The sequence below is a fragment of the Panthera leo genome, chromosome D4 (assembly GCF_018350215.1).
Source record: "Panthera leo isolate Ple1 chromosome D4, P.leo_Ple1_pat1.1, whole genome shotgun sequence".
Classification (NCBI taxonomy): domain Eukaryota; kingdom Metazoa; phylum Chordata; class Mammalia; order Carnivora; family Felidae; genus Panthera; species Panthera leo.
The window spans coordinates 43,363,540-43,382,438 of NC_056691.1; the positions used below are offsets into that span (position 1 = coordinate 43,363,540).

The 18,899-nt window shown below is 41.5% G+C and overlaps 1 protein-coding gene across 2 annotated transcripts in view; it reads left to right on the top strand.

Annotated features, from left to right (window-relative positions):
* The window catches only part of ADAMTSL1 (ADAMTS like 1), a 378,657-nt gene that overhangs the window by 232,361 nt on the left and 127,397 nt on the right, over positions 1-18,899 (top strand). For both annotated transcript variants that reach the window (XM_042913347.1, XM_042913348.1), the window contains 2 exons: positions 2,259-2,469; positions 15,290-15,469. In XM_042913347.1, coding sequence (XP_042769281.1) covers positions 2,259-2,469; positions 15,290-15,469 — 391 coding nt within the window. The remainder of the gene's footprint in view (positions 1-2,258; positions 2,470-15,289; positions 15,470-18,899) is intronic.

Consider the following 18,899-nt stretch of genomic DNA (forward strand, 5'->3'; position numbering starts at 1 on the left):
GGTCTCTTATGAAGTTGCAATCGTCTGGAGGCTAGACCCAGTCCACCGGATATGCTGGCAAGGTAGCTCACTCATGTGATTGGCAAGTTGGTGCCAACTCTTGGTGAGCAGCTTCAGTTCCTTTGCATGTGGACTTTCCTGAGGACTGTCTGACTGTCCTCATGACGTGACAGCTGACTTACCCCAGAGTGAGCAAAGAGAGAGAGAGCCAAATGGAAAATATATCCTTTTCATGAGTTAGCCTTGGAGGTCACATAGCATCACTTCTGGTTAATCTTATTCCTTGCAAGTGAGCCAGTAAGTTCAACCCAAACTCAAGGCTTCATCTTTAGAAGGGAGAGGCAGCAAAGAATGTGTGGATATATTTTAAAACACAACATTTAAAGCTAGGAATTAAGCCAAACTAGAAATCTAAAAATAAGTTTATAGAAATTCACACAAGGATCTAAAAGAAATACATATTCAATCCAGCCTCTCTTCCATTCATTTAAAACTTTGTGAATGTTTATAGAACAGTTTTCAAAGTATTCCCTGGAAACAGCGTGGTACAATAGAATGGACTAAGACTTTGGAGCCAGACGCACCCAAGTTTGAATCCTGGATTCACTACTTACTAATTATGGGTTTGGGGCAAATCAACCTCTTGAATTTTCAGATTTCCTCAAATATAAAGTGGGAGAAGTCAGTAGAGCCTATCTCATGTTGTTTTGGAGATAATTAAATGAGATAATGGGTATAAAGTGCCCACTATGCTGTTAAGTCCCTTCTATTTGTTCATTTATCAGGAAATTGTGAACCATGTACATTAACTATCTAGAAGGGGCCAAAATGAACACTGTGAGTGATACAAAACAGACTCACAGAGCTTGCCTTCAATAGGTGTATACTCCAATAGGGCCCTTAACATTAAGGCAGAAAAACTGTAATATAATTAGGAAAATGATCAGTGTCTGGAGCAGGTAGGGGCACAATCCTTTAAACGTGGGTCAAATTTGGATACAGAGAAATGGAAGACATCTTAAAGGATGGACCCGGAAAGGACAAAAAGTATTCCAAATTCAGAGTCACAGCTTGAGTAAAGACAGAACTAGAGAACCAGAGGGCATGAGCTGAGAATAATGAAGTTGTTTGCTACGTACATGACTTAAACACAGGATAGATGAGAGGAGGTAGTGGAAATAGGAGCTGGTAAGGTAGTTATAGATCAGAGTAGCAGAAGGAGATTAAGAGAGTGTGCACTCAGTTTTGCAGTCTAATGAAAAACATTAAGGCCAAAGGTTTTTAAGCTGATTTTCAGGGCTAGCTACAAAAGCTAGGAGGGCCTAGCTACTTAAGGACCTACTTGCCATGCTTTTCTTGGCTAACTCCTGTTTGTAGAATTTTTGTGCCTCACATTGTAAATAGAACTTTCTAACACTGATCATTAAAGAACACTTCCCACTCCAAGCCCAGGCAACTTAGCTTTTCCTTATCATTCCCATTTTGGAGGCTGCATCAACAGGGAAATGGAATGGGATTGTTTTTATAGGCCTGCAGCTCACTGTAAATGTACTTCGAAAGACTTGGCCATTTGGAATGGCCAATTATGCACTCAACTCCTCTGTGTGTATTTGACTTCTACTTCCAGATAATGAGCCATTCTCTCCACTTACTTCCCCTCAAGAAGACTGATCTATTTAGCAACCTTCATTTTTGTTACATTCTCCAGTCCTAGGTGGTGATGATATTTATACATTAGACAGAGACATTTCTATGCTGTGATGGAAGCTTGAAGGAAGTCGGAGCCAACGACCTTTTAGTCTGAAGCCAAAAAAAAAAAAAAAAAAAAACACAAATTTTTCAGTCTTGCTAAGAATGGGGACTAGGCAAATTAGCAGAAAAGCTTCTTCTAGACCTGTTCAAGATATAGTGCCCAAAGCCTTTCTGTGCTCAAACCTATGTCATATCTATCATACCCCTGCTTATTTTGATGAAATTTGTATATTTTCTCAAATTAGACCCAGTTATAACCATTCTTGGTGATTTTACGGGCAAAAATGGATGTTCCATTTTATCACCTACTTTGTTTATCGTAAAAGAATTCTAGAGCACCAAGGAGAGGATGGGTTCTAGGCTTGGGATAGAATTCTTAGCCAATCTTATGCTGGAACTTACCACATTCCCAGGTATGTATTTTTACTCTGTTAGCAACACTTGATGTCATGATGTTCTCTGCGCAGGTACTAAGGGTGTCCTTGTCTCCTCTGATTTCTTCCCAGGTGGGAAATTGGCAAGTGGAGTCCATGCAGTCTCACCTGTGGGGTTGGCCTACAGACCAGAGATGTCTTCTGCTCCCACCTACTTTCCAGAGAGATGAATGAAACTGTAATCCTGGCCGATGAGCTATGTCGTCAGCCCAAGCCCAGCACAGTGCAAGCTTGTAACCGCTTCAACTGCCCCCCAGCCTGGGACCCTGAACAGTGGCAGCCAGTGAGTTCTGGGGCTACTCAGTTTTGGAGTTGGTGTGTACAGCTGATTCAGGACAGGGAACCCTCTCTTCAAGGAGTTTTGTCCCATTAAAGGAAGGTTCCAGGTCTGTTCCTCCCTCCCTTCTTAGTAGTCCCTCAACCTTATTCAAATCCAGATATTTTCATCATAAATACTGTCCTCTTTCTATGGTTTTGCACCAGTGTCCTCCAACAGCAATTCAAGACCCATCTGTTAAACTGAGTATATGCACAACAGAGTTTTCACCAAGCTAAGAAAAAAAATTTTTAAGTAAGGACAGTGTGATAGGTTTTCCATAAAGCTACAATTGTTCTGAATTTGTGCCTTTTCTAGTTTTTTACTGCTTAAAATTCTAGGAAGTAAGGGTCCTAGGCAATGAATTTTCATTTTTTTTCTTTTAAATATAGTTACTTACTGGGGCACCTGGGTGGCTCAGTTGGTTGTGTCTGGCTCTTGATTTCGGTTCAGGTCATGGTCTCCTGGTTCGTGAATTTCAGCCCAGCATTGGGCTCTGTGCTGACAGTGCCAGGCCTGCTTGGGATTCTGTCTCCCTCTCTCTCTGCCCCTCCCCCACTCATGCTGTCTCTCTCTCTCTCTCTCTCTCTCAAAATATATAAACTTAAAAAAAAATAATTACCAAAATAAAAGATTAGAAATCAAGCCAATTCCAGACTTTTTAAAATTTTCCCAAGCTCTAAGAACTATTGTTTTTTAAAACAATAGGGGTTGCAAACTGCCATCCAAAGCCAGGGCCATCTCATAGACAGTTATTATAAATAAAGTTTTATTGGAACACAGCCATGCCCATTTTTTTTTTTTTTTTTTTTAATGTATTGTCTATGACTGTGTTTGCACTGGAAGGGCAGAACTGCATGGTTGTGACAGAGGCCATTTAGCCCACAACACCTAAAGTATTTACTCTGTCCTTTTACAGAAAAAGTTTGCTAACCCCACCCTAAAGCATACATTATAATAATACAAATACCATAATATTCTATTGAAAATACATATTTATCAAATTTTAATTAAATAATTTTTTGCATGCCTTTAAAACAGAGGAATTTTAGGTTATTTGGATAGAATCTTATTTTGCATTTCTTATTCATGAGGGTATCAGGTATATCTTTAAAGTGACAACAATGATCACAAAAAGTAAGCCTGAAAGGTGAGGGGGGGACATGCATCCCAGTTTTGCTAAAATAGTTTTCCCTCTCAAAAGTGTCCCAATTAAAATGATAAATTATATGGTTACCCAAGTGAGGAGAGAGCATTGCAGCTTATATACCCTTGCCTTAGTGCTGAGGTGGGCGGGGGCAGCGGGGGTCGGGGGGCTGCCTTTTCTAGACTGCCATGCGTTCCCATGCTTTTCCACCATCAGTTGGCAAAGCCACTTCCTTCTCTCTGCCCATCTTGGGACTGTGATTTACAAAGCACCCAAAGAATCAAAGAGTAATCAGTGAGCAAAACTCTAAAATGTAAAGCATCTGGAAAAAGATATTGACTACTTCCTTTTAGAGCTTAAATATCTGTGTGGCTAAACTCATAAATACCATGCTACTATGTGACAGTTTCTAGAAATCAAGAGGATGTTATATATTTTGAATGCCTGTGTACCAGTGTTCTTAAGAAATATTATTACCTAACTGAAGTTAATCTTCACAACAATCAGTGGAAAGTAGGTTTTATTATCTTCGTTTTAGGTTTGAGAAAACTGGGCTCATGCAGGTAGCAAATCTAGGGTTGGCCATCAACCCAGTTTTATGTGATCGTTTCCACTATACCCCGTTTTAGAGACGACTATGGCTGAAAGAGCAATCAGGAATTATATAGGAGTCTTCTTGTTTTACACATTATGTAACTGTGGCCCAGATATGGTCTTGCCCAAGATCATAAAGCCTGGTGCAGACCCCAGGTCTCCTGATTTTACACTGATTTTATACTGATTTTAACTAGAATGAATCCATGACCTCAAACTGTAACACAAACTAATGCCAACCCTAAGACAAGACCAGAAATCAATGCACATCAACCTCCACTACTGTATTAAGTCCCCATATTATTAACTTGTGTCTCTGTTAGGTACATAGTTCTGGAAAAAATACTTATTGAATGAAAAAAATGAATAACTAGATCAAGAATACTGCCCCACAAGCCCTGAAAATGCTGACCTTATATCTTATTGATAAGTTTGTTTTATGGTTATAGGTCCTAATAATGAAACTAAATAACAAAACACTGCTGTGTTATAGCACCATGATTGAGAACCACTGTTCTCAATCTGAGACACTTTGATCATGACAGTCTTCTGCTAGGATTTTTTTCAGTGACATTCCATTGCCATATAGTAAAGCCAAATGGCATGGTCAGGCCTACATCCCCCTGCACATCTGCTCCTGCCCATCTCCCACCATGTTTCTCCCACCCCTGCTTGTACATTCCTAATGACCCATGCTTGTCCCTGCCCACACGCAGTTCCCTTCCCCTCTGCTTGTCATATCAGGCAGGAATCCCACCTCTTCTACCAGGACCCCTTGCTATCTTCCTGCACATGGTGTTCATGGTCAGTGCTGCTCACTGAACAGTCACATTCCACCTTACTGTGTGAGCACTTTTCCATGACTTTTGAGTAGACCCTAAGGTCAATGAGACAGAGACTAAGTCTCAGGTATGTAAAGCATAGGGCATGGTGCTGAAAAATTCCATGGCAAGTCTGCCAGTCCATTTATTGAGCACTTACCCCATTTCAGGACCTGCTTCTCTTTTTAATAAAAGCAGCATTACTATGTTTCAAGTTCTAGGCACTTTACATATTTAACTCCCTTAATCCTCACTACCCTATGTGATCATTACTACTGTCCTCCCTGTTCCACAGATGAGGGACGTAGAGCACTATGAAGTTAGCATGAATTCAAACTTCATGTAGCAGAACTCTTTCTACTGCTCTCATATTTTCTCTTTTAATCCATTCAGAACAATCCTGTGAGGAAACAAGGCTCAGAGAGGTTTCCTTGCCCCAGGTCACATGGCCAATAAATAGCAAAGGGGGCCTGTATGCCTCAAAACCCCTTCTCTTTTCCACTATGCAGTTCAGCTTTCCCAAGACCTCTTTACCATTTCCTCCAAAGTATTAAATTGTGAGGAAATCTAACACCAGCCCTAAAATCAGCAGTTTACATAAAGCTCACTATTTGTTGTCTTATCCAGGGCAGTTAATCTGTGCGTGTTTCCTGTTGCTGCTATAACAAATTACCACACATTTAGCAGCTTAAAACAATGTGAATTTACTGTCTTATAGCTCTGGAGGTCAGAAGTCTGAAATCAGTTTTACTTGGCTAAAATCAAGGTGTTGGCAGGCCTGCGTTCCTTCTGGAGGCTCTAGGGGAGAATCTATTACCTTGCCTCTTCCAGCTTCTAGAAGCTGCTTGCTTCCTTGGCCCATGGCCCCTTCTTCCATCTTCAAAGTGCCTCACTTCAACCTCTGATTCTGTCCTTTCTCTCTGACTCTGATCCTCCTTCTTCCCTCTTATAAGGACCATTGTAATGACACTGAGCCCACTGGGATAATCCAGTTATCTCCCCATCTGAAAATGCTAATGACATCTTTAAAGTTGCTTTTACCATGTAAGATAACATTTTCACAGGTTCCAGATTTTAGGACATAGATGTCATTGTTCAGCCTGCCAGTCTTCTATATTTTGGGCTATGCATTAGTCTCTATTAGCACAATATTCTTGAGATTAAAATTAAATTACCACTGCACTCACCACTATCTGTGAGCTTCACGTGCACCAATCTTTCTTTATTCATTTTTATTCTAAAAAATAAATGGAAAAGAGAAATGAGACGAAAAGAGATAGTTGCTAGAAGGGTTAACTGAGATGAATTAGGGAGTCCACTCTGAAGCATAACTTATATTTCTCTGTATTATGCATGTTTTATGATCAGGATTGTGTCCACCCAACTACACACACATATTGCACACATCTGTGCAGAGACTAAAACAGTCACCATGGCCCCTGTTTTCTCCCTTGCTTAAAACTATGATTATGCGGCCATTTCCCTATAAACCGTTTTTTTAATCAGGGTTACAATTCAAAATGCCTATAGTTTAGCTATATAAAAAGGTATATGCGAGCAGAGTCACGGCTAGTAATAGTAAGAAAAAAGAGGAATTTTAATGACAACTACAAATGCTTGAGACCTCACTTTTTTCATTTTTTGGACTTAAACACACACACGTAAAAGAATGACTTTGGTCTGGATTCGAGGATTGTAAACTGGCAGGAAGAATCAATTGAGTCATCAGTTTTGTTACATTCCAGTGACTAAAATATAAATTCTCATAATTTAGAAACCATGCTTATTTAAAACATTATATTCAGGGGGAAAAATATCTATTAGGATGTTTATCTCAGTTTTGGCAGTGTGTTTTATAGGGAAATGAACACTTGATCCTACCTTTAGAATCAACAACAAATGTAAGCAAAACAGAGATTAGAAGCAAAATGTCACATATGCAGTGCTTTTGTTTTTGTTTATTGGCAGAACACTTTTTGTAATAATTGCTCTGGATTTCAGTGGTTTTGTAGCCCCATGCTTCACGCGGTAACAGGAATATTAAACCCAGAAGATACACTGGACACCACTTGTGTGTCCAGGGTTAAGAAAGATCATTTCGTATTAGATCAACAAGGTGATTCTAATCCACAAAATAGTTGGGGTATAAATTCTGTTCTCATTTAATAATTTTGAGCAAGACTCCAGGCTTCATTTTCTTCGTTTCTCTGAGGCCTAATTCACTGTGGCTCAGTTTGACCTCTGTTGTATACCAAGCACTGTCTCTACCAGCCTTTTGAACCTCTCAGTCTTGCATATCACAAAGTTACATCAAATTCCAAAGGTCTAACACCAAGCTTGATAACCCAGTCACCTGGGTTTGCCAGCAGACCTCTTCTTCCTTCACAGGACATACTACCTTCTAGCATGTTCTCTAACCCATTGCCTTGGCTCTAGTCCTCACAACTAACCAAACTATCACAGCCTTTTACTTGGTGTGTCCCTGTAATTGTCTTATTTCTCATCCATTGTTTCCCAACTTGGTACAGTTGTTCTTTACTACAGGCCTTCTGTTGAGCCTTTAAAATATTAATATGTGCTGAGGGCCCCCAAACAGCGTATGATATGGAGTGTTATTTAGACTTACATGGCCTGGAACCTTTTCTCCATGGTGCACCTATTAATGGCTCACAGGGCAGTACTCTCTGGAACCCATCAGCCTTCATTGCCTGAATAATTTTCTACAAATTGGATTATGTTACACCCGATGATCTTGAGATTGTATCCAGATATGCCCAAGGCCCTTCACTGTTTGCCCCTCGGCCGGCTTCTCAGTCTCCTTTCCCAACTGCAACCTCCCCATGAACTCTATCCTCTACCTTCTCAGGTCTCCTCAGAGATAGGCTTAGCAACCAGGTTTTAGTCATCTTAAATTCCCAGCACCTAATACAGTGCCTGGGACTCAGCAAGTACTCAGTGTTTGATGAAAGAATGAATGAGTGAATGAAGAAATGAATGAAATGAGTTAGAAACTATAAGTAGAACACATTAAAACTAGAAAGCTGACCTTAGAAAGAATATAAATGTCACTTTGTGTTGGGCTCAATGATATGACTTGAGGGACCAAGGAAATGAACTCAGATCTCAGTAAATAAGGCTACCAACATGAAACCAAAGGTGTCAATACAGGCAGAATTTCTTAACATGTGATCACGGGAAAATCGTTCAAAGTACAGGACACTTAGGCCACTGTAGTTTTATATAGAAACCTAACTTTTAAATGCTCTCCTTACTGTATATTTTTTACTTTCTTATAAAACTACTGAATCTATGACCTTATAGCATGAAACATGTATGGCAGCAAGGATAATCATTAGCATAAATACTATTTGTTGTTATTTATTCTGTTTATGGCACGTATTTAAAAATAATACCCATACTAGAGATCTACCTCATCAGGTAATCTCAACACGTTCCCAAAGTTGTCGCAGACTTTGGAAACTTTATTAATTTGAAATTTTATCTGTAGTTTTTAAAAGTTTCTAAAGACACCCTTTCAGCCGTGCAAACACAGCAAGGAAACTTTCTGAGCAAAGATGAGGCAAGTGTTTAAGAGCAAACATCCCTGACAATAGTAACTTAGCTGGATGGTTATCTGCCACACCTGGAGGGTCACAGCACCCAGCAAAGGACACGTTGCGTCTGGCTAAAACCCACTGCTGACTTACTTAGAAACAGCTCCTGGCTAATGATAAAACAGCTCGATAAAAGGTGGATGTTCAGCCTATCATCTGGATGTTTGTGTCACGTCTTTTAAACATCTGGATTTTTGGCTCTTTTGTTCATCCAATCGTCAATTCAACAAACATTTATGAAGTGTGTGCTCTTTGCCAGATGCTACATTAGGCACCGGGGAATAGAAAGATGAGTGCATTCCCTTTCCTCAAAAGATGTGTAATCCTGTGGGGGGGTAGGGGGAATTGCAGACACATAAACAAGTAGCCCTTGTAGAAGACATGTAGCACCCTTCCAGGTCAAGGCAGGGTGGGAGGTGACTCATTCTTTGAGCCTTTGAACTGGTCCTTCAAAGGTGTCTTGGAAATTTCTGGATAGACAAAGAGGCAAAGGGCATTGCTCACAGAATGAACAAGGTGATCAAAGGCCTGAGCAGAGAAGGCATCTGTGTGCCCAGGGAAGAGCAAATTGTCCCCATGGCAGGCCACCAAGGAATGTGGCTGGGTAGCTCAGCATGGGTCAGAGCGTGAGGGCTCTCAAGGGCGTTCTCGGGAGTCTGAATCTGACCTCCTAGGTGTTAAGAATTTCCTAAAAGTTTTCTGGGCAGATCAAATCTTGAAACAAGCTAATTTTCTTTACATTTTCTTGTAACTGCTTTGTCATCACATTATCACAGACTTCTGCATATTGCCGGCGGGGGTCACCTAAGGGCCTGTCCCTGAAATCAGTCCTATCTGCAAAGTGATGACCCAGCTAGATTATGTTTCATGAGTGGTCACCCTCTATAGCACAATTTTATTACATCTCCACCCATAGGTGGACCAATTATTTTCATCATCTATTTCCTCAATTTGAAAGAGAGAGAAAATTAGCCTGCGTTTTTCCTTATTGCCACATTCACTAAGAAGTTCTAACTAAGCAGCTTGGATCAGAGAGCTGTTCTTATGCAGCTACTTGTTTATTTTTGGAACACTTACTCACATTGAACGGAAGCCGCTGTGCCTTCTTAGATAGAAAAGAAAATTTTAGCCATCAAGCATTGAAGAGATCTGTAATCCCACAAATCCAGTGTCACTAGTGAAGTGACTAAAATGTCTGTCACCATGTAACAGAAACTTCAAGAGCATGTTCTTTATGGCTAACAAACTCAATAGGACCCATGGGGAATTTGATTGTGAATTATAATCAAAGGATTGGAAGAAAAGTGGCTTAATGTAATTTTGAGGTTCAGAGAATAATGATTTTATGAATCAGCTATTAGTTTTCTCAAAGATAAATACACTGCATTTTCACTACAGTGTACATATTTATGGACCATACCTAGATGTCACATTCTTCCGGCATCAGTTATAAAATGTCAGTCTGCTGTTTAGCTCATACCCTAATTACTTCTTTACTAGGAAAAAAATCATTAATTTTAAAAGAAAAAAAAATAGGGTGTAGAGGAAAACTGGAGATATCCAATCCTAAGGTCTCCTATTCAAGATATAACACTATCATGCTGGGGAAATTTTTGAATGCAATTCTCAAGCACTAGTATGAGCAACAAGAGAACCAAAATCCCTTTCTTCATAGAGTTAATAGGATAATGGATGATAATTTCCAAAGGGATGAGACCTATTTAAAAGAGGTATTTAAAAACAAAAAATAATGAATACATAAAATGAGGTGACAGAATAGAGACTGCTTTGGCTTTTCTAGCTAGTAGGTTAAGAATGGCTTCTCCAAGGGGCACCTGGGTGGCTCAGTCAGTTGAACATCTGACTTCATCTCAGGTCATGATCTTGCAATTCATGAGTTTGAGCCCCGCGTCGGGCTGTGTGCTGACAGCTCAGAGCCTGGAGCCTGCTTCAGATTCTGTGTCTCCTTCTTCCTCTGCCCTCCCCCACTCGTGCTCGCTCTCTCTCTCTCTATCTCTCCCTCTCTCCCTCTCTCCCTCTCTCCCTCTCTCCCTCTCCCTCTCTGTCAAAAATAAATAAGCATTAAAAAAAATTTTTTTTTTAAATAATGGCTTCTGCAAGTAGGTGAGAATGGAATTAAACCTGAATAATTAGAAAGACTCAACCATGTTAAGATGTATGATGAGAGTGAGCCAGGTAGAGAGAAGAGCAAGTGCAAAGGTCCTGTGGGAGAAATAAGCTTGGGATGTGCAAGGACCACACACACACACACACACACACACACACACACACACACACAACCAGTGAGGCCAAAATATACAGGGAAAGGGAAGAATTGTATGAGATGAGATTGCAGAGGTGTGTCTGGTTTCTCTTGTTCACTGCTACAACCAAAAACCTAGAACCATGTTTGGTCTATGACTGGTACTGAATAAATTTCTGCCAAATGAATGAATGAATTTAAAATTTGAGTTAGACAGTCTCAAAGATTCCTTCAGGGCAGGGACCAGAGCATGTAGAAATTTGCAGGTCAGGGATAGAGGAGTTTGGATTTTATTCTAATCATAAAGGAAAGTCATTGAAGGCTTTTAAGCATGGGAATTCTGTGATCTGATTTATGCTTTGAAAACATCATTCTTGCTACTGTGTGGAGAATAGATTGTAGATATGTTGAATATCTTCCATTGCTCCTATAGGTCCACTCTGCCTTTCCACCTGTATCTCAGAAGGCTAACCTAGATAGACTCTACCCTCTGGCTTCTAGTTGTGTTCAACCAATGGTGTTTTCAGCAGGCCATCAGAAGGCAAGAGAAGCTGTCTTCAAAACTGAGTATGCCATCTATATGCTACTAGGACCTAACTGAGAAAACTAGAGACATGTTTAGGAAGCTTTGTAGTAGTCTAAATGAGAGATTATGATATCCTCATTTATTATTTGTGGTGGAGGTCAAGTTTATTTTGGAGGGAAATCTGACAGTATTTGCTCATGGATTGAGTGTCAGGGAAGAGGTGGTAAGAAAAAGGAAATGCTCAAGGATATTTCCCATGTTTCTGTCTTAGATATAGCACCATCCAGTAAATGGGGAAGATTGAGAGGAGAGTGGATTTGGGGCAGGGTTCAAAGGGCAAGATCAAAAGTTCCATTCTGGGCACATTTAGGTCAAAATGCCTGTTCGCATTTAAGACATAGGGGAGAGGTCAGAGATTAAGATTTAAATTTTGACTCATCAGCATAAACTTTTTTTTTCCAGACAGTTACCTGTTGAACAAAATTGCATTAAGTTCATGGAAGAACTTTAATAATTCATAGAATAGAAAGAATTATAGAGAACACAGTCCCTACCTAAGTTTGGCAAATTTTAGAAATCAGAAATTCACATCGCTAGTTGTCTAATTATAAAAGAGTCCGAAGAAGGGCTGAATGATAATGGTTATAACTAATCTGATGATGGAATAACTGGTTGGCTAGAAGTGAGAATTCAATAGAAATGAGAGAAGACTGGCCTAAGAAGTCGTGAAAAAGGCTATAAAACCAAATTTAAAACCTTGGTTGTCTGTAATAGCAAGAAGGCATGTTTTAAGCAAATGGAACTCTTGGCCACTAATTTAAGTTTCCCCCAACCACCAACTTCAATTCCACAAATATTTATTGAGAATTTACATTTACAGGAGGCACTGTGCTGGGCAGTGTGGGTACAAAATGCATTGAAGAAGTAAATTGAACTTCTACCAAACAAGAACTAAAATTAAGGTTTGCTTCTGTCAAAATGAAAAGACCGGGGAGTCATCAAAATGAGCCAGAGAAGCCTAAGTCCTGGCCCACTCACAGCTTGAATCATGAGCTCCGAAGCCATAGATTTTTCCTTAATTAAGGTTAAACAACATGCTAGACAAGCCCTTGGAAGGAACTGTTTGGATCTGTAATGAATAATAACAGGCTGCAGACCACTTCCAACGGTCTACCTACACGTTCAACTTTGTGGCATAGCCTAGAAGCTGTGTTCAACTGTGGCCTTTCAGCTCAGAAATCTCTAAGGAAAATACATTTCCATGCCCACCACAGTGTAGATAAGCCGTTTGGAAATGTGTGTCCCCGACCTGGAGCATGAACCTTCTCCTGCCTGTCAGGGATAGTCCCAGAGTGGAGGCTGAGGATTGAATTGCAAAGCACCGCCCCTCCAGTGGCAGAAAGGATGAGACCAGGCTCTGGCAGGCTTGGTGCTTAGGAGGCCAGGGGCCCTCAGTGGGAAGCAGCAGCAGAGTACCCTCCCACTGCAAACAGAGAGAAGCTCCTACAGCCACAAGAAAGAAAAGCTGATCTTGGGCTCCTCTCCCGCTGTGTCCACACTCCCAGCAGGGAGCATGTGCTCAGGAGGAGCTGGGTGAATGTTGCACAGAATGGAAGTAAACCAGTTTTTGCCCAGGTGTGGCCTTAGTCTAATCTCTTCACCTCTCCAGCCTCAGCTTCTTTATCTGTAAAGTAGGGATAAGATCTACCTCCCAGGACGGTTTTGCCTTTACCATTACCCTTCTCTTTTTGTACAGTGGTTAGGTAGTTGAATCCAGCCATAAGAAAATATATTTAGAGGTGGGGGGTGGGCCACCTGGGTGGCTCAGTCGGTTAAGCATCTGACTCTTGATTTTGGCTCAGGTCATGATCTCATGGTTGATGGGTTCAAGCCCCACATTGGGCTCTGCGCTGACAGCGAGGAGTCTGCTTGAGATTCTCTGTCTCCCTCTCTCTCTCTCTGCCCTTCCCCTGCCCTCTCTCCAGTAGTTCTGAGGTCTTACACCACTCACAACTGCAAACAAAGAGCAGGTTTGCATAGGCCAGTTGCAAACAATCACTGGTTCTAACAGAGGCTCCTGGGTCCCATGTACCCCTCCATGTTTATTTTATTCCCATTGAAAATGGTGGAGGGATGGAGAGATGGCTCATTTGGAGAGATGGTTCTCGATCCTGGTTTACAGAATTACTTGGAAGATTTCTTTTTTATTATTATTTATTTAAAAAGCTGATGCCTGGGAGGCACTTCCCAAAATTTCTGATTTAATGGATCTGAGATGGGACCTAGACCTCAGTACTTTTTAAAAGCTCCCAGGTGATTTTAAAGTGCATCCAGGGTTGGGACCACTAAGAGACAGTGACCGCTGGGCCACAGCAGCATTCTGACCATACTCAATCACCATCCTAACCTTGACCATGAGCACAAATCCCCCCTTGCACTTCCAAGTACAGCCCATTGAGCACAGACGCCCACAAGTCCTAAGAGGCCCCTGCTGCAGCACGAGCCACTCCCGTAAAAACTCTCAGGTCTGTATATCCAGGCCTAACCCCCCAGCGAGCCCAAGGGCAGCAGGTAAAAGGGAAAGGACTATTCTTGAAGAAAGAAGAACACTCTCTGGAGCTTTGTCAGGAAAGTAGCCCCAGCAAAGAGTAGCCACTGGAAACTAATCTAAAAGTGACAGAACACCCAAAGCCACAATGGCTTAAATAAGAAAGAAAAGTATTTCCTTCTCATTTAAACACAGGCCATCCAGGGCCCATGTGGTAGCTTCACCATCAGGAGGACAGACTACTTCCATCTCTTTGCCTATCACTGTCCAAGATGGGAGGTTAAAGTTTAGACCTCATGTTCACATTCCAGTCAGCAAGGAGGGGAAAGCGAAGGGCGGGATGCCACACTCTTTTTGTGGTTATTTCCCTAAAATTGCACGCAACACTGCCATGTATATCCCATTGGCCAGCACTTAATCATAGAGCCATGTGCATCTTCAAGGAAGATCAACAAATACAGTGTGTATGCTGAAAAGTCATGTGCCTAGCTAGACATGCTAAAAATTGGGGGTTCCTTTGCTGTTGCAAGGGAGGGGGCTACTGGGAAAACAGCCAATAGTTGATGCCACAGGGGCCTCCCTTTCCCTTCATGCAACTGGACTGTAACTATTAAGCTACGTGTAAACAATGTGTTTGACTGGGGTCCCAGTGAAAACCACTGAAATAAGACTATTTTCCTATAGCCCAAATTCCAGTGGCTGTAGCTCCCCCTGCCCTAAGAAATCACCAGTCCTACAAGAGGACTTCCAGGCGAGTTCTTCAGAAAACGAGACCTTAAATCTAATGTCCCTCCAATAGGGTAGAGTGAATATTCACACTGAGAAGGAAAGGGCTGACTTCTGTGCACATTAATTCCTCCAGATTTACACTGATGGCAGGAGCTCTCTCTTGCTCTTTCTGGAAGCTGCACAGATTATTTTCACTGGATCGTAAATATGTTTAACACCCTATTATACTAACCTTTTAAACCAGTTGTCTTGGGTAGCTGTAAATCATAGTTTAGGAACAACTTTCTGTGATTCAAAGGCCCTTGAAATTCCTGGATGCTGTAGTTAAATACTTGAAATTAAGATTGGAGGGTATAGATTTTGCTACATTTCAAGGAAAGGAAACAAAATCCTTTGGGCTGGTTCTTAGTTTTCTTTTTCTTTTCTTTCTTTTTTTTTTTTTTTTTTTTTTTTTTTGCAATCTTTATTCAGCCAGGGCTAAGATAAGAATTGGCAGTCAAACATCTACTGTCCTATGTTAGGTTGACTTTCTCTTCCTTCCCCAGTGTTCCCGAACCTGTGGCGGGGGCATCCAGAAGCGCGAGGTTCTTTGCAAACAGCGCATGGCTGATGGCAGCTTCCTGGAGCTTCCTGAGACCTTCTGTTCAGCCTCAAAACCGGCCTCCCAGCAAGCCTGCAAGAAAGATGACTGTCCCAGCGAGTGGCTCCTCTCCGACTGGACGGAGGTATGTAGGCTCCTCAGAAGGAAATAATGAAAGAGGCGTAAGGAAGAAAAGCAGGCACCCCAAACTTACACATAGAGAGGATAAGAATAGAGCAAAATAATCCTCCTAGCATTACGGAACAGATTTTTGTAAGCATTTATACCACAATGTGTCACTAGCTTTTAACTAGGCTGCAGGGACATGAGGTAAACAGCCAGCCCTGACGCAACAATCAGAAGCATGGAATTGTAAACGGGCTCCTCGTGGAACAAAACCAGACCTTGTTTGGCCCAGAATTCTTCTCAGAACACTGCGTTGTTCTACCTTCATCCCCACACCCACCTCCCCGAACTCCCGGCACCTCCTCCTCCCAGATGTTTCTAGTCTCTACTCAGGAAGGGCAAAGCCTCTCTCGTTATTCCCTTCCAAGTTACTGGACAATAAGGAACATGATTTATTAAGAAGAGAAGACCAGGGAAATCCTGCCTCTTTACTGTCAGTTTCCTGGCTCCAAGACGCTAACAATTTCCCAGCAAGAGAACTTGATTTCCCCTGTTGCTTGCATTTGGGGGGATGATTACATCAGCATCCACCATTCCTGACTTGCCTCATAAGTTAGGGATATACCCCCAACTAACCTACTTTTCTAAACAGTTCCTACTCTAACACTAGCATCAATGAAGTCATTTACACTCACTTTCGACTTGTTTTCAGCCCCTTTGACTACTGTGAATTGCCTACAACTCCCTCAGCCTCGTAGGCCTGTGTGTCTTCCATAAAGAAGTCACCCCAGAAGTACTGCCTCCTAAGCAAATGTAGCCAAGAACAGAATCGCCAGGCCCAAAATGAAAATCTTTGTGTCAAGAACAGATGCAACACTGTGCCCTTTCTTGCATATAAGCATTTGAATTGGCCTTGCTGATCCCACTGCCTTCTCTGTGGTTGTGTGTATACATGTGTGTGTGTATGTTGTACAGATACACAGGATGGGGCTGCTGCTGGTTGAAATACATCCCAGGGACACTTGCTTCCACAGAGAGAAAAGCTGCCTCTGAAAATTAAGATGCTACCTCTTTCAACCTGTTCTTAGACTTCTTGCCCTTTATCGTATCCACTCATACAGAGTTCACTCAGATGATACCTGCTAAGGGCATTGCAATTGTGAGGTAACCTACATTACCACAGGTTTTGTAATTTGGCAATAAATTGCCTTCTGGTGGCATCTCACCCCAAATGTCTCAGAACAGGAGTAGGGCATGATTATTTTTTTCAAATTTTAGAAACAATTTTCTTTCAGCAAGATAAAGGATTAGAAGCGTGTCAAATAAGTGTGTGTGTGTGTGTGTGTGCACGCACACACACACACGTGTGCATGCATGAACATGTGACTGACAGTTTTTCTATGGAATGTTGATTTGGGAGTATAGTATTATATCTGAAAAAAATCATAAAACTAACAGTGCAAGAGAGTGTAATCATATAGTTGCCAAGTAAGTGACTCTAGATGAAGATTTCCTCCCAGGGGCATATTGTGAAAGGTGTCCTTCTACAAGTCTATTGGTGACAGTTGCCATGAGTGGAATGCTGAGGAACGGACTTGTATGTACTATAATTGTCCTCCCGTGTTCCTGGAGTTTGTGGCCTCTGAGCACATGAGACCCACAGAATTCAGAAAAAATTATTTTAGGCCCTCAGATTTGAAGCAGGGACCATTGTGATTAGGCGCTTAGAAAATGAAACTGCTGAATTGAGGTACTCTGGGTCCCATTAAGTACAGCAGACAGGTTTTTTTTTTTTTAAGAGAGTTGGTGGGGAGGAGAAGCAGAGAGAAAATCTTAAGCAGGCTCCGTGCTCAGTGCATAGCCCAATGTGGAACTTGATCCCACGACCCTGGGATCGTGACCTGAGCTGAAATCAAGAGTCAGATGCTCAACTGAGTGAGCCACCCAGGTGTCCCAAGTATAGTAGACCGTTAGAATTGTGTCATGTGTGCTTAGGAGTTAGACTCATATAGGCAAACTTAGGTTCTAATCCTGACCTTGCCACTCTGCTCTGTAACTTTGGGCTATTTAACCTTTCTCAGTTTGCGTATATGAATATTGGGGATAATAATGTCCACTCATATGGTTATTGGGAGGCTTCAGTTAAATGATGCATATAAACTACTTTGTGCCTAGTAAAAATTAACCCTATTATTGTTATGATTCTCTTCCATCCCTGCTCATTGTCAGGAGGAGAGGAAATAAAAGAAAGTACTTACCTTGACTGGCCAGACTCAGGGTCATGGCCTAGGCTTCCTGTGGGCTTTCCCAGTCTTCCTAGGAAGAAGTAGTTACACTTTGGGAAGTAGGACTACTCAGCCCTTATCCATGGAATGTTATTAGGTTCTGAGTTACCAGGGTTGATGAATGGAAATTGCAAACACCGGGGAAAGACTGGGAATGGTGGGAAGTAATCACCAATTCACTGGGATTAAACTCAAGCTGGTGCCATGCAACAGTGCTCCTGGGGGCGTTCACAGAGGCTGTAATTGGCCCTGTCATCCCAACAGCCCTTGCCCTGGCCCTCTGGCTGAGATGAAGCATACATTCCACATCCCCTGCCCCCAAGACTCCCCTTGGAGAAAGGAAGACCTGGATGATCTATGGGTGTTTTTCATCCTCAACTATCTGGACTCAATCTCATAGTTACTGCACAGAATCCCTTAGAGACAGAATTAAGCCAAAATTTTAGACACTTCAAATAAAATTACTTTCAGATTCTATTCTGAGAATACGACCTCTTAAAAGTCCTTACTTCTTTTTTTTAAAAGAATTCCTTGCATCTCTTGACAGAGTTGGCTATTATATATTTTTAAATCATATTTTTATGAAAGTCATTCCCCCCCCCAAAAATATAAAAGAAATTAAGGTCAGAATAGTCCATTTCAGAGCTAGAAGGAGCTTAGAAGATCCTATAGCCTGGTTGTTCCTTTAAAAATTAAAGCCACAGAACCCTTTTTTTTCAATTGAAATGTTACTATGAAGCCAAGAATCTAAAACAGATCAAATCAGAGCTGTTTGGATTGAAGTGTGGGTTAGGGTCCCAGATCTCCATAGGTTGGGTCTCCAGATCACTGGAAAAGCCCCTGAATCACTTCCTCAACATAGAACAGGGTTTGACAATCCCTGCTCTTACTTAGTTTTATTTTAGAGATAAGGAAATGGAGTCTCAAGAAAGAACTAGACTTGACCGAATCATCAACCAATCTTCGGACACACAGTCTGTTTTTCTGCTTGGCAACACTAAACTGACCATGCTTTTAAATTTTCCAGGCTCTTTGCCTCCTTCCCACCTGATTCCGGGATTTGGTGCTGTCATTTACAATAAAATAAGGGATGGGTGGAATCTGGAATCCACGATCATCAGGGAACAAAAGCAATGGGTTTGATTCTTACGTCCATTTTTTGCA